The sequence below is a fragment of the Opisthorchis viverrini genome (assembly GCF_000715545.1).
Source record: "Opisthorchis viverrini unplaced genomic scaffold opera_v5_161, whole genome shotgun sequence".
In the NCBI taxonomy this organism is placed as follows: domain Eukaryota; kingdom Metazoa; phylum Platyhelminthes; class Trematoda; order Opisthorchiida; family Opisthorchiidae; genus Opisthorchis; species Opisthorchis viverrini.
In genome coordinates, this window is record NW_008751815.1 from 598,683 (window position 1) to 615,175 (window position 16,493).

Below are 16,493 nucleotides of genomic sequence, written 5' to 3' on the forward strand. Positions count from 1 at the left end.
CAATACTCGAGGTTTCTGCAAGCGCTTGTTGACTTCTGAAAGAGTGGGGAAATCGAAGGAATGAAAAAAGAGGCTGACAGCTACCATTCCAAGGAACCTACAAAAGTGTTAGTTGATTTGACAAACGGGTGAGCGAACTAGTGCGATTTGACGCATTACGCTTTCAGTTGGCCACATTGTTGATTAGTCCCGAAAGGACAAGTAACATGGACGGACAGTCATCCGGCTAACGCGTGCATGCTGTGTGTCGATCGACATAACGTCCGCAAGGCACACTTTTACGTGTATTGGACGATCGCTTTGGCCGGAACGTTTTATACCTCGGTGCATTACCATTGATTTTTTTACATAACCCATTCAAACACAAACTGTTCCACGTGGCGATCAATCTTCCAGACTTTATTTGCATCTAATTCTATTAGAATATTCTCAAAGTAATCACTGGCTACGCTTTTACCAAATATGCTTTGGAAGAATCTCGAACAGTGCTACTGATGTCCGTTGACTATTATTCATTCACTTTGTTTTAACATTTCAGTGCCCATCCGGGTATATATCCCCAACGGTAGGTCCTTTTGAAAAGTCGTGCTCACATATTCAAACTTTATGACTTTCATCTTCCGGTAAGCTTATCCCCCGTGAATGGCAAGACTAGTGGAGTTCAACAGGATCTTCAACACCCTGAGGTAACCAAAGTAAATAGTTAAGTCTCCAGTAAAAAATACCGTGTATGTATACATGTGTAAAAGTCACGGAACAGAGTCTTGTGAATATATATTATGTCTTTAGATACTTGCGGGCGTGTAAGGTTGTTTGGCGTCCGTTAAAGGCATTACCTGTTGTTTTTTCAATTGATTTTGGTGAGATATTGCGACAACAGCCTGATAGTATTTCCGGCGCCAAGATCATTACTAGCGAACACCCCGTAGATGACGGGGTTCAGCTCTAACTGCCATCATTTCGGAAAAGGATCGTGGATTCGTACAGCGTTTACCGAAAAGATTGTACCCGTGACTTCACGTAATTGCTGATAGCAAAGTATGCGTTTTGTGGCAAGACTGCTTTTAGGTTTACCACAACGTTGACAGTTTTGTTGCATCAACCAGTTCAGGTTGAGTGTGAATTTTCCCAGATTAAGCATTATCACTTTTATAGAAATACACTCATTTCCAAATCAATTTGGTTTTCACGAGAGACTTAACTGAATCTCTCGTTTATGATGTTCTACAATTGAATGTGCCGCACACAGGCCGCTTCATGTTTTAGTTGGCATGATATTCGAGATATCGCAGTATCTTTTCATGAAGGAAACTAATCAAATCATAAACAAGAGATTCAGTTGAGTCTCTCGTGAAAACCAAATTGATTTGCAAATGAGAGTAGTTCTCAAAAACAGTGCAATTTGGGTTCAAGTGGAACATAAGGTTGATGAAAACTCGGGGACTGCGCCTACCTGATGACCCCCAAGAAGGACGAAACCGGTCGTGGACTGTCGAAGAGTTGTCAGCTACCTTGTGANNNGTTTCATTACTATTCGAACGGAATAAATTAATGAATTTATTTTGAATTTATACTCGATACAAACCTTGTGGTGCAGGCGTGGCTCGATCTAAATGTAACGAGAAGCACTCGATATTTCAAACGGCACATGAAAATTATTCAGTAATTTCTATACTTTAAAATATTTAAGTCGTACTCGAGTTTTTTTGTAATCTACTACTCATAAGGTTGCTGAAAATATGTCGACAGCCCAAGACCAGTTTCGCCTTTTTTGGGGCTCATCAGGCAGGCGCAGTCCGCGGATTTTCAGCAACCTTATGAGTAGTAGATTACAAAAAAACTCGAGTACGACTTAAATATTTTAAAGTATAGAAATTACTGAATAATTTTCATGTGCCGTTTGAAATATCGAGTGCTTCTCGTTACATTTAGATCGAGCCACGCCTGCACCACAAGGTTTGTATCGAGTATAAATTCAAAATAAATTCATTAATTTATTCCGTTCGAATAGTAATGAAACAAATTTTCCCGTCCTTTAAGTGTTATTCTACAATCCTAGAGCTGAGCACATTTTAACCGAGTTTTGGACGTCCAACTCGAGATTGCTCAAACACAGATGGTCCGAGAGATTTTTATTGACTGTTGGAGCAAGAGTGCGCCAGAACAAAGCCGAGTGGAACATTGTCAAAATAATGAAGCAGAAACTCAAACCTGGTCAGGTGTCCATCATCTGCACTTCTCCTTTTATATGAAAGCCCCCAAGGCAAATATGTATCATTTATGGGTAGAAATGGCTGCGTGATTTGATCGTAATCCACAATGAATGTACTCAGTGGCGTTTTAGACTACACTACACGAAAACGCCAAATAGGGCACACGCGGTTCTGTTAGTTGTCTCCAATTGGTGCATGCAAATTCATAGAGGTAGACAAGTGACAGGTTTGAAGTTGAGTAGTCGCTTCGAATTGAGAGACCAATTCATCGTACTCTGTTGGTAGTGTTAGGATCTTTGCAATTTTGTGAAGATTTCGTCCTGTAAGTGAAGTCAATCCATGCTGAAAAGCCGAGAAGCACCGTACAGCTGTTTCATCCTTATTGAGAATCATCAGCAGTGCGCATGTCACAAAACTCCGAAGAGTCTCAAACCCGAGACCTCCTGGCTAGTAGTCTGAACACGTAACCGTTCGGCCATGAGTGGCTGATCGGCAGTGTGATTAACTCGCACTTAGACAGGATATAGCGCCACTCATCCTTCAATCACGGAATCCAAATCACGCGGGCACACGTGTTGACTGGCTCCTCGAGCTCCTCGACTTCTCACTGCTGATGATTCTCAATGAGGATGAAACAGCTGTACAGTGCTTCTCGGCCTTTCAGCATAGATTGGCTTCACTTACAGGACGAAATCTCCACACACAAAATACCAAATCTCCTCACACTACGAAATCATTGTAGTTCAACTGTTTCATTTGACCACTCCAACCCAGTACTCGTATGTCTTTGGTGTGTTACGATAGCCGAAGAGATATGTTTGATACTCATTGACAGCATTTTAATTCGTGTGAGGAAAGCAAACAACAACAAGACTCTTCAGGCCAAACAAACGGCACCGTGTCAGCTAATCTGAATATATGCCCTCGTTTATGCGAATAGATAGATCAAGCATCGGGGACTGCGCCTACCTGATGTGCTCCAAGAAGGGCGAAACCGGTCGTGGGCTGTCCAAGGGTTATCAGCAACCTTGTGAGTAGTTTCTTTTAGGTCAAGAATTCGTTCACCATTTACATAGATTGGCTATGATAGTTGCCAGAGAAACCTAGCTCTTGTGGGGCAGTCTCTGGTTCCGTCCACCCACCATCCAACAGCCGAAACATCTCCGGTTCCATTATCAAAGCCATAAACAGCGACACGCTGTTTCTAGTCAATATTTTTTATCGCTAAATAGAGTATGCAGAGATATCAAATGGATGCAATATATTCCACGAAACAACTGGAAGACCTGGCTTCGATCAAAACGGGACTGTTTGACAGAAACCATTCGTCAGATACGGCATCCATCCGCATACGGTGCACACAAAATCTGTTTTAACGATTGGCAGAACAGAACGAATTCAGTCATCGATATTTATTTTATCATGGCACTTAATCGCCTTTGGGGTTTGAGCGGTTGTTTGTGACGCAGTGGCGGTTCACGGTACCTTTTTTATGAAAGGAAACTGCTCTTTGTTAGTCTGAAATGGCGTTTTCTCAAAAAATTTGAAACTCACTGTCCCAGTGTGTGAATGCATAATGATTAGCTTGGGTTGTAAACATCTCATCAGCAGCTTGGTTTCGCGAAACGTTTGGACGTGAGCGATATTCTTTAATGGGTTATTGCTACGCGTGACCTTATGCGCTGCGGCCTGCAGTGTGGCTCGACAATACTCTCGGTGGGCTCTTCTGGCCGCTTTTTGAGCCGAGGTCTACGCGTACATAGGGCGAGTATAAAGTGTGGCCCGCAATACTATCGGTGGGCTCTTCTGGCCGCTTTTTGAGCCGAGGTCTACGCGTACATAGGGCGAGTATAAAATATAGTGTCGGAGATACCTAATCGTTTCGACATTAGCCAGTGTACCGTCAAAACGTTTGCATCAAAATGACTCACCCCAGTGGAGAGGTCAAAGGTTAACTGTGTTACTGGAGCTGCTAATATTCACCCTTTGTGCGTTCCACCTGAGTACTTTCAACAATTGGCGATTTTTGGTCATCGAATGTCTAGTAAACTTCCATTGTAGGTCATGATCTGTTCTTCTTGCTTCCGATAGCTAATTTATGCATGACGCGCCACACACGGTTATCGAGTCTTCCTATCCGTGAATTAATCAATTCCGGCAAGCTTTTCTTATATGAAAGCTATATAGCTCAGTAATTTTTCTGCTCGAAATTGCATATTGTACTCTTGTTCACACCTACAGGATACAAGAGACTACTGATCCCGGAAAGTACGTTAAACCATGCCACTATTGACTTTAAAATGCGGTTATCGCATTCTGACATCAGTCCTGTCTTGTGATAGGCTTACTTGATTTATTCGAAAGTGGAAAATATTTCAAAAACGGTTGCGTGACTGGACCACGAGAAATGACTTAGGCTAGAGTCTTTTGCAGAGGAAAAAGCGTCCATAACAGAAACAAGAACGATCAAAATGCATGCATCTGAAGTCCATAGAAAATTACGAAGGAAAACTAAGGATTGTAGTGCATTCTCTAGCCTCATTGATTTCAAATGTCCCAAACAAATAAAAATCCTCATAAAGGGATGTTAAAGGCGGAAGTTGTGAACACCAGACAGAATGTGCGCGGTTCTGCGTTGAGTCTGGTTCCAATCCGATGTGCATTGCAATACAGTATAAGCCTCAATCCCTCGACATCTTTGCCGGATTCACAGAACTTTGCCACACATTTGTCCTATCCATGAGTAAAACTAATCACGTTCAGTCTATTCTTGCTGTTTTACCTCATAAGCTCAGAAAGAATGGTGAGCTTGGGAGCTAACACCTATACCAACGTTGGCATAAACCGATGAAGTAGATTTGAGCCTACCTCAAATTCTCGGTCGGTAGCGTCCAAGTAATGAAGATGCCGTATGCACCATCGGCGTACTTTGAGTTTTTACCTCCCTTCAGCTAGCGAAAAAAGGCGTACAGTAACCGATCTAGTGGGCCATTTCCAGAAATGTTCATTTTATGAAACGACGGAGTTTAAGGATGAGAGCCAGAAACGATCAGTTGTTCCCAATCGACTCATCACCGGTGAAGATCACATCCAAAGAGAAGCTAGGAAGACACATTTTGTGGTAGCTTACTAACACACGGTTACACGGTTGATTTACAGCAACGTGCAAAAATGTTTGCCCTTTGATTGCTTGGCATATCGGTATTCGGCTCGGAGATGCATCAGAGGCTTCAATTACGTATCGTAAAAGTCAAGACATTACGTTTGCTGACAGACAAAAAAACTATGGTGGAATCGTAGAATGTTCCACTGCACGAGGAATTTCATCATCAGGCTAACTACCACACGTGGGCCGCCTGTGTGATGACTGTTTGACAGCTCACGAGGACTAATTTGCTGAAAGGTGGGATTAGTCATCCGTAAAAGATGTTGTGTCAGTTATAATAAATTTGAGCCTTCTCCATTAAGCCATTTCCTTATCAAATCACGTGAAGTGGTGTAGACTACATGTCAAGACGTCTCAACACGATGCCTCAGTCGATAACCTGTGCTTTTCCAAAAGTACTTTAAGCTGCTCACCAAAATTCAGTTTAAAACGACTGAATTTGACTAATTATTATTTTCGTATTCAAATTATTCTTACCTAATTAAAACTCGTTTTTAAAACCAACAAGTGCTCTGGTTGGAAGATACCTTATTCCAACATACCACAAACATCTTGTCTCAGAATATTTGTTTTGGTAAATCTACTCCTAGAACCCAGAAATGTCATCGAATTTCCATGGAATTAGTATAGATCTTTGTGTAAGAATGGCCACAAAATTTGAGAGCAAAAGTCGGAGTTTCCTAGTATCTTTTTCGTCTTCCGTATGTATTGCTTTCCTCAGAACCTTAAGTGAAAGTAACACGCAACAGTAGTTTATTTTCATATGTGATATATTCTGAGTAATGATCACTAAAGAAGAAACCCTATTGTCCACTATGATTTTTATTGGAAACCGATTCCCCTAGCGTGACATCAAATGTCTGCTGGACACAGTTAAAGCACACTGCATGAACGGTTCACTGTAGTCTTATTCGTGTTTCATTAGTTTTTGATGTGAGATGGGAGTCTTTTCATCAATTAAAATTAGACTTCATCTGAAACAAGGTTTTGATTTTGCCCTAATTGAAAATATCTTTCATCCTCCCCCAGAAAAGTGCTACGGCTTTTAAGTTGCTTCGTCGCTGTGAACAGTTCAGTCTTAATATTAATTCGAATGTCGCATCCAATCACATTTCAACTTTCATCTGCAGCACTTCGAAGACATGCCTATTTTGGAAGTATGTTATTTTGTTTTTCTATGGTATCTCAACTAATCCATGGTTGCTGAACCTTGTTGGCGTCATGCATCAATTCACCCAGCGACTGAAGTGCCAAAACGTTCCCTAATTTTTTGGTTATCTTTGAGCTTTAATACGTTTTCTGAAGTAAACTACATTGACTGTCAAAACCCCTGGAAAGACAGCTAGTCTAATAATTCTCTTCATTAAGTAGTTCCGCTTTTCCTCTAATGTGAGAAAGTCATGGACACTGCGCTCAACTTCAAACCATTCGTAGAAATCCGTAATATTGACGCGGAATCAAATGCACGTTTCTAAGTAAATTAACCGATGTCCCCCGAGGTCATCAATGGTGAATGTGGTAAACAACTTTAATTTACAAAGCTAAAATCTGTCACTCTGGAGTGTTTTTTTCATAGGCCGTGTGACAACGAAGCATTTGTACAGGGGTTGAAAGGGATCTGACATGATATTTGCGGTTGCCCTTCGTTGCAGCGAACAAACATTGTCTCAAGTCAAGCGCGGACAAATTCGACTAAGTTGTAAACGTCATATTCAGAATTTCGCGCGAAGTTTGTGTGTTAATTTGATGGAAGTCAAACTTCTGTTGCTGAAAATTGATCGTTCATTCTTTGGGCACCTTATTAATAACGGTTTGCATTCTTTGATAAATACGCTCACTTAAATACAAATTTGGTTTTTCGGGAAACTCACCTGGAATCCAGCTGAATCTCTCGTTTGTGATGTTTTCAGGCAATTGAATGTGCTGCACCAGGCCGCCTCATGTTTCAGTCTCCAAGAAGGGCGATACAGTTTGTGGGTTATCGAAGAATTTTCAGCAACCTTATAAATAGTGCATTACGGTGCGCATCCTTCTTGCGTATGTATTCTGTATGTCAATATCTCGGACCGAAGACCTAATGAGATATCATACTTTGGACCGCGTCAAAGAGCAATGCAATTAGTTCAGATATCTTTCTCAATTGAAGGCACAATTGTTTGTAACTAAAGACAACTTAGAGAACCTTTCAATGGGAAATCCCAATTAAGACTGTGCATCACACAGTTGCAGCATACAAGGAGGACAGCAGTTAAACGCAAAGTGCAGTAGCACCGAATATAGGTGCACGCATACCTACGACATTTCGACTCTGAGTACATGTCCTGGTACCAGTAGGCATGTGAGTACGTGCGTCCCTACTTGTATGATCCCGTGTAGTGGAACGGTTTTGCTAAGCAATTTATCAGATGTCGAGTTAGAAAGATGACGAAATTTCCTGTGGAGAAATTTTATACTATCATTTCTTTGGATGCAGATATGCTGTGAATACCTTGCCACTCACAAAATCAAACGTTTTCTTGTTTAATTTTATTCAGGACTGAAGACTACGGTAGTGAAGCTCTGTAAGTGGGTGAATGCAGTTACTCGTCCGTGACATTAACTCGGTCTTGGTTAACTGAGCTCACGATAAAACGTTATAGTTTGTCCGTTCAAAAGTATACCAAGGTTCGTTTGCTGTTTGGAACAAGAAAGCACTCAGATGCCTACTTTTGGGCTGGAAAGTTTAAGCTAGATATCAGTGAATACAGCAATCCTCTCAAAGTAGGCGGGAAATAAAAACCGTGACAGGCTACGACTTTAGCATATGTTATTACCAAATCAGCTTATCGGTGTTGGCAGCCAACTTACTTGACACAATGTTAAATTAATTAAAATAAAGAGTGCTTTTGGGATTTTTAAGTTCTTCAGAAATGCGTAAGACGTTCCTTATGGACTGGATGTTTAGCAAGTTCTCCTACCGGGGAACAATTACTATTCAGCATGCCTTGGTAAAAACGAATACCTCTTGCAAACCTGCATACCTTGGGAAATCACAGAGGCGATGAGTGATATTCCCGCAGTAAGCCAAGATGAAACCATAGCAGAACAGCATGATCCACTCTCCACAAGTGTTGTTTATGATGCCAGGGGAGACACAGAGTTCCGCTTTTACCTCTCGTAAAAGAAACACTCATAAACGTGGGCAGCAAACGAATCGAAACATTTATCTAGTACGCATACACAGTGGTTAAAGCAAGGAATAGTCTGGTTACAATTTTACAGAACTAGTAATAGACAGTCGTGTTCGCCTTCTTGCGATTCACGGTTAAACCAGATAACGATGCGGGTTTGGTCCTTTTTGGCTGGAGCGAGAACAGAGCAGGATCTTTACTGTACGTGATTCCCAACACAAATTAGTGTGGAATGATAAGCTGTCTAAAAAAGAAAATAAAACGCCAGATTTTTGTCAATCTGACACACTTATTAGTCCATCCCATGTAGCAAACCAAAGTATCTTGACCACTCCTCTCAACGAGTTGTGCTTTCCGGAAGTTCATCGGACGTTCTGGCCAGTGGATGGTCAAACGTGTATTGAGATTTCGAAGTTGAGTTCCCAGTGGACCAAATTTTTGAAAACATCAGGCCTCCATTTCTTCCCTGAAAAATTAAGATTCCGCCAGAAATCGCTCTTGTGGAAGGCCTTTTTTATAATCGTAAATTTGATGGTTTTTTTAAACTGACCATCAACCAGTTTCAACTAATCCATCGAAAACGACCAAGATGTAACCGGCTGTTAGACTGGACGAGCAAAATTTGGTCCATTATTGTCACAGAAACGCTGCTAGACATACGTTCTTGGATATGGTTTAAGCGAACTTTGCCTCAGCTTATTCATTTCCGTCAGAAATTACCCGTAAGACGCTTCTCTACTCGAAATATGCTAAAATTATAAAAACGTGGAAAGTTTGGCTGACCAGGTGACTATATTTCTTCATATTTGCTGACGGCTTACCAGATTGGTTGAAGGAAAGTTTATCCGAAGAATTCCGAATCAAACTGATGAATAATATTTCACTGGCCTCAAGAATCTCAGCACCGGTAAGGTTTTGCAACCCTTCTCAAATATAGGAGACTTGAATGCATCTGTTGGAAATAAGGACGCAATATGTGCTTAATAGGTCCTCCAATGCGAAGCATTTTTTTCAGTAAGATGTACTTTACACTCATGCAGGTTGGCTGGCCGCCATAAAGGAGTTACTGGTCGACAGAGGTAGATCCACTGGACGTCAGTGCACGGTCGGTAAGCCACACGCAGGTTACACTGAGACGGGCAGATTACTATGTGCCAGCGGCGAATACCGACTTAAAGCCGAGAGAACAAGATGAGCTTGCATAAATACAAAGAACATTTGGCCTTACTAGCGATGTGAGTGCAAGCACGATCGCATAATAACAAAAAGTGTGCCCTGGCGTCACCTGCCAGTTCATTTAAAATTCATCTGAATGTCACTATCCCCAGATGAACTAAAACACAAGTCCTTTTGAGCACAACCATTGCCTCCTACTCTAAATGGGACTGAAGAAATAAAGGTGATTATTTGGTCGGAAACTACTGATGAGGCACACTAGTAGTATGTGTTTTTCCGGAACTCCGACTCGCGTGTAATGACAGGTGCACCCCAATGGGGTTGGTTACTGAACCTGCGGAAATGCTTTACAGCGTTAGCTTTCAATTAAGTGATAGTCAATGAATATTCACAAAATATCAACAAAAGTTGAAGAGGACTTATGAGGACGTTCAGCTTTTAAAAATAAGGTGTACATGAGATTTTTAATTTTCTGTCTAGTAGTATGTGACCAATTCGTTGGTGTTGTACGTGAAACAAGTGGCGCTGACTTTCCATTTTACATTCGTTTTGTCAGCTTGCGTTTTGAGGGTAGAACGGATCGCGTGCTACCCAGGATTCAGCGGACTCATTTAACCAAGACTGTGTTTGTTCTGTAGTCGTTTAGGGGTTTTGTACGATGGAGACTGCTGGGTCCGATTCCATCCAGGTATCTTCACCCACAGATTGCACAGTTCTCGACGGGTGTAGTTGCGTTGAACGTCGAACAACCGCTTCTGTTTGTACGTTTTTGCTCCATCACTGAGATGGGATGAACCTGAAGGCCCGCGAAGATCTTGCAGACACCCGTTTGAATTCCACTAATCAACTGACCACAAGGGAGTCGCTTCAGTTGTCGGGCATTTCTCCCAAATGGTCATACAAGTGCAGCTGACTGAAATATACAAAAAACAGTTAAGGATCGAACCAGTGAGCAACAAAAAACTCATTGCGGAAACACTAACTTCGACCGAGAAGTTGACAAGCTGACGTCATTAGTGGAAGACGTGGAAGAAACAAACTCAGAGCTCATACAGCTGTTATCGTTGGGTAGCAGAAACACCACAACATCGGCGTAGATGCTCCGGACGAAGCTCTGTTGATCAGTCAAAGAAGATTACGGAGATGTGAATGCACAATGGTATTATAGACTAGATCCGGTTTTCAGTTGCTGCTTCTTTTATAAATGGAAATGTATTCAATCAATGAAACGGTATCTTTGCCCGGACAAGGGGTATCAAATTCACCGATCAAGAGGTTCTTCTCTACATCTGTCATTGCACACCCCACAAGAGTCTCATTCAGCAGAAGTAGCTCTACGAGCAACCATCAAGCGTCTTCACACCCATTTGCTCGCCTGCTCGCATATTCTTCACGAACGATCTGAAAACTGAAATCGGTTCTGACAAACAGAATTGGAATGCGGTAAGTGAACCATCCGGAATCAGATCCATTAGCTTGAATGGTCAGCGTTCGCCTACAATGTGAGCGACCTCGTGACTTATCCTCACGTACTGCAACGTCTGTCGCAATTTCGATGCATCCAGTAAGTGAATGTGGACATAAGTTGGATTTCATTACTGTGTGGCAAAGGTAGATCCAGAAAGTCTCCGTGCATGGATTTTCGCGGCATCGATTATATCACACGTCAAGATCTCCCGAACAGAAATAAACAAGAATGAAGGACGCTTTTAAAACAGTCCTAATTGGAATCAGTGACTTCACAACATAAAATCGCCAAGAATGTTTTTTTATGAAAGTGATGCATTGGTATATTCATTTGCTGAGAGAAATAACATGGGCCCTGTAAGACACTCAAGAAACCGCCAAACTCACTAGCTCCAGAGAAGCATAGCATATGAGCCATCTGGCCGGGCTGAAAAAGTAAACACAGGGTAGGAAGGAGCCAGTCATATGCAGATCGACTGTCACAGTGTATCGTCCAGCGAACTAAAGGGAATCTGTGGGGTGAAACAGCCACATTTCTGATCCACCTAAGACACCTAAGATGGAACCCCGAAAATGTACCGGTAAACTGGAAGATCTATGTGTTGTTTTTAGCAATAATTTAAGGACGTACAACACAAGACTTTCTGCATTCAACTTAACGACCACAGCTTGGTGTCTTGTGAAGAACTTATCTAGGCTCTTTCCCACAGACTAAGAAAGTGCTGTGAACTCTGCAGCCCATATGATGAATACGTTAAGAACAACCGTGATTTGTGCGGGGGAAACAAAGCCGCAAACTACTAATTTGTCGTGACATTTTCACTGTTGTGTGTCACAGAAGCACGGGCACAATACGAACAACTTATTGAACTACGTGGAATTGGTCTCCCATTGTCTGAGTTAGTTATGTCAACCTCAATGGTCAACCAAAGAGTGAAGTGCTCAAGCAAGAAAAGGTCAACGATCCAGGCCACAAACCGACGGCTGACTTTCTCTCATCGACGTCTGACGCCTCGGCTTGAGAATTTGCCGCGCCTGGAGACGCAAAAACCCACGAAATACCGATAATTCCACATTCAGAGAGGACGTTTTTTTAGTCGCATGGGACTCTGCTTCCGAATTTGTTTGCAGCCCCTTGGCCAAGGTCAACCATTGGAAGCTTTTTTAGGGCCAATCTTTTTTAACCTCTCCTCGCTCGAACAAAGATAGTACCATTACTTCCAGAAATATGATGATCCTCAACTCCTGACAGTAACACATTATTTTCTTTACACAACTAACACAACAAACGGTGCGCATTTTCCCCGGTTACCTCGCATTACAAAAGCTTTAAAAAGCTGATCCTCTAGTCTTCGCTTCATTGTTCTTCGCTAAGTTCTTCTTTAAGACCGATTATCATGTCAAATCGAAGGTATCTGGGGGTATAAATATCTGTTTTTCCCGGACTCACTGGTTTGTCTGAAAATTTGCCGGAGAGTTTTCTTCTTGTAAAACGTCAGAATTAGGATTCACATGATTCACTCAGAAAAGTTTTGATTTCCTTTTTTAGTTCTTACTATAGCTTATTAATTAACTCATTTTGGAACCCGTTTGAGTGCTAAAGGAAAGTAAGAGAAAGAGTTAAAAACCACAGTGTCTTTCATTGCATATCATTGATATACTTCGTTCTTATTCCTGTCTATACTTACATGTATAAATTTTAAATATTGTGGTACTCCTTTCAAATTTTTCAATAGCCGAACTGATTGATCCCTATACACGTGAGTTGTACAAGTGTTATGAAACTTTGTCCAGTGGCAAAGCTGTCTGTTCTAATCTGGATTCTCAAGTCGTCCACGAATTCAGTATGACACAAATTGACACCGCGCAGGATATCAAGTGAGAGGCGTCTGTCAAGATGTTCCGTTTCCAACTGCCGCACCATCTATTTGCCAACGACGAAAAGAGGAGACAAGGAATGCAAGCTGTTGGAGTTTGAAATGCATTCGGTTTTTGGAGCTCCATTGCACTGACTGGTACCAAAAACAGGCTTTGTTCGCTGTGTAAAAAAACCCCAAAAAATGATACTAACTCAACCGAAGAAGTCAGATGAATGCATCAAAGTGTTGATGCGCCTGTCGGAGCCACCAGTGTAGAATATTGATTTACACATGTCACACCCTACTTTCAAGGACAAATGGGCTGTGTGGCGCGTTAATCGGCCAGGTGGGGTTGGTGTATCTATTGTGCGTCGGTGTAAATTAGTGAACTGATTGTATCCATGCGGTAGTCCTTACGGATGGCTATGTCTTACAAACGACCATTTATAAAGACTTGACGGTCTTCTCATTAGCCCGAAACTACCGCTGTGTAAAAAAACCCCTAACAATGATACTAACTCAACTGAAGAATTCAGATGAATGCATCAAAGTGTTGATGCGCCTGTCGGAGCCACCAGTGTAGAATATTGATTTAAACATGTCACACCCTACTTTCAAGGACAAATGGGCTGTGTGGGCGCGTTAACGGCCAGGTGGGGTTGGTGTATCTATTGTGCGTCGGTGTAAATTAGTGAACTGATTGTATCCATGCGGTAGTCCTTACGGATGGCTATGTCTTACAAACGACCATTTATAAAGACTTGACGGTCTTCTCATTAGCCCGAAACTACAAACCTTTTGTTCCATGCTAAAAGTACACTTTGAGGGACACAGTGACCTCTAGCTGCTCTGGGTTTCGTGACTGACTGTTTTATTCTTTAGTCGCTATCGGAGCCTCTCATATTTGATCGCAACTGTTTCATCTGATTTCAGGCAAGCCGCTGATTGGCAAACTTGCCCAGTTGTGTAAGTGTACGCTTTAGGCGCATTTTGTAAATTTGTAAAACTGAAAGCATGTTGATTCCAGGTGGTAGTCGTTGAGATAAACAAATATGCATCCTCTTGGTTTGTATCAGTGGGCTGAGTTTCACCCAACGCCTTTCGGTTGAAAGTGTACGCCGGGTGGCATTAACTAATGTAGTCGAACTGTCGGCTCAGACAGGCTTTGAACTGCTGCTTAATTGCATTTTTAATTTACAGTGTGCTGCCAGTGTACCTAACAAGAACCAATCAAACGATTGCCTCTATCGATCTTCGTACCACAGTTTAATTTCCCGCCATGCCTTCCATTGAAAGCAAAACACTACTCAACAAGATATGAGTTAGAATGTGGCAACACTCATTAGCAGCCCGTTATGTTTGAACACCTGAGATGGTGTACAAACTGAAATGAAATGTCTAACTTTTGATGTCGACTGCACTGCGGATTTGTACCGACTTTCGTTTGGAGCTCAAATCAACGGCATTTGTAAAACCTTCTTTCACGAGTTTAAGTCTCACAAGGCCGATCATCTCCTCATGGCCGGACGTGTTGTGTCCGTACTACCACCGGAGGGTCACGAAGTCGAAATTTCCTGGAGTTCCATGAGATGCATACTGCTGATGGTGCCCAATGCGGATAAACGGCTTCCCAGGTTTTCAACATTGACCGGCTTCACTTACAGGACAGATCTCAATAAAGGATCCAGGAATTCTGACTCTGCTTTTCATGTTCAAGTCAAGCCGTTCAGTGCTCATCAATCAGCGCATTGTATCCAACATCCTCTTTGAGTTAGCCATAGAAAACAAGTCAGTCTAAATGACAGCCGCGTTAATTAAGTCCACTTCTCGCAGGAGGAACTGTTTTTTGGGGGGATACTTTACTAGGATGAGAAATATGAGCCAACCACACGAAGCGAAGCAAAGTCTGCTATACAAAGTTGAAAACCATAAATTGCTAATTTTCCTGTTGCATCATAGATGATGAAGGCAGACTTCAGCCAGTCAGTCAAGGTCAGTTTATGATACACTTCGTTGTTTTTGCGGTATCGTTGATAACTTAAACTAGCTATTCACTCAATCAGTTGAACGATTATTGGCTTGTCACAGAAGTTGTACGTTTTATAGTTATCAGGTTACGTAAAACCTTGAAAATGTAGAGAGTCACCTGCAAACCGTAGTCCACGTTTCATCAGTCGTCCTTGATATTGTTAAAGTGATACGTGTTTAATGATGGCTGGTACATTCTCTAATTTGGTAGTTGAAATTTGGTAGTTATGTATAGTGATTTATATCCACGACACAAACTGCCATTCAACATTTGCAATATAAAATAATGAGAAAAAGGGAGATATCAAGACCAAAAACGTGTTCCCCACACCAGACCGGCTCAGGAAAGCGAATTCTACAACCCTGTCGGACCATTGGTAACCCGCCTGGGTTGCTTAAATAGTAGTTAATCTGAGAAGTCGGTAAACAGGTTGGCAGCCAACTGGCACGTCAGAGCTACTGAATTCGGGACACACTGCGACGTTCTATGTTTAAAACAGTCCATCACCGGGAGACTTTTACCTGCCCAGAAGCATTTGCTCTGCCCTGTTTCACGTGGTGTAACGTTTATGCCAAGAGCAAACCAGACTCCTTGCAAGGAATGGCTAGAGATAGATGACCACTACACTCACGGCAACAGATACGCACAACCGAAACAAGAGTCAGCAAGACAATTTCCCCTGAAGTCCAGTGGATCTGACATCCTGAGATAAATTTGTACATCAGGCCGCTTAAATCAAATTTCCCAAGTTGGACAGAACCACTAGGAACGGGAAAAACAGAAGCAAGAACAAGGCTTGAACCGATAGCCCCTTAAGTGAACTACGGGCGGAGCAGTTGTTCAGGATGGACACGATACTGAAATCAACAAATCTGGTGAGAGTACCAAACAGTAAATCCGTCCAATCGTCACATCAGCCAACAAAATCTTCAAATCTATCAACAAGAGTATAGAATCAATGAGCAACTTGAAGGCAAACGGAACTATCGGCGATGAATGATTTCTAACCACTGTCGCAGGTGATGAAGACTAGTAGTACAAAATGGACGGGTGCAGTCCCAAGTGTAAAGAAAGACCACACACACAAACACAAACACACAGACCCACAATTCTGAACTCTCAGAGCAATTATCCTCAGTTCCCATCCGGAAATTGAGGTGGGTTCAAAAGTCAAGACATTTTCCCGAATAAGCGGTTTCAGCTCAGCCAATCCAACAGCAAGAAGACACTGCGAAGAAATTTGACATTTCCCCATTGTTATATTTCTTTCGAATGGACCATAAGTATGCTCAAACGGTCTGCCTATTCACCAACACACGGGGAACTGACAAAATCGATGTTATATGCCAAACCAACAGCAAGTTTACTCAAGCTGAAAGCTGTCAGACTAAAACCAGTAACACCATCGTATTA

The 16,493-nt window shown here is 42.0% G+C and overlaps 2 protein-coding genes across 2 annotated transcripts in view; one reads left to right on the forward strand and one right to left on the reverse strand.

The window, feature by feature from the left end:
* Positions 1 to 13,074, forward strand: part of T265_07115 (hypothetical protein) — a gene marked incomplete at both ends in the record, with an annotated part of 48,762 nt that extends 35,688 nt beyond the window's left edge. The window contains one exon of the mRNA XM_009172558.1: positions 12,929 to 13,074. Coding sequence (XP_009170822.1) covers positions 12,929 to 13,074 — 146 coding nt within the window. The remainder of the gene's footprint in view (positions 1 to 12,928) is intronic.
* The window catches only part of T265_07114 (hypothetical protein), a gene marked incomplete at both ends in the record, with an annotated part of 68,961 nt that overhangs the window by 7,566 nt on the left and 44,902 nt on the right, over positions 1 to 16,493 (reverse strand). The window contains one exon of the mRNA XM_009172557.1: positions 11,580 to 11,619. Coding sequence (XP_009170821.1) covers positions 11,580 to 11,619 — 40 coding nt within the window. The remainder of the gene's footprint in view (positions 1 to 11,579; positions 11,620 to 16,493) is intronic.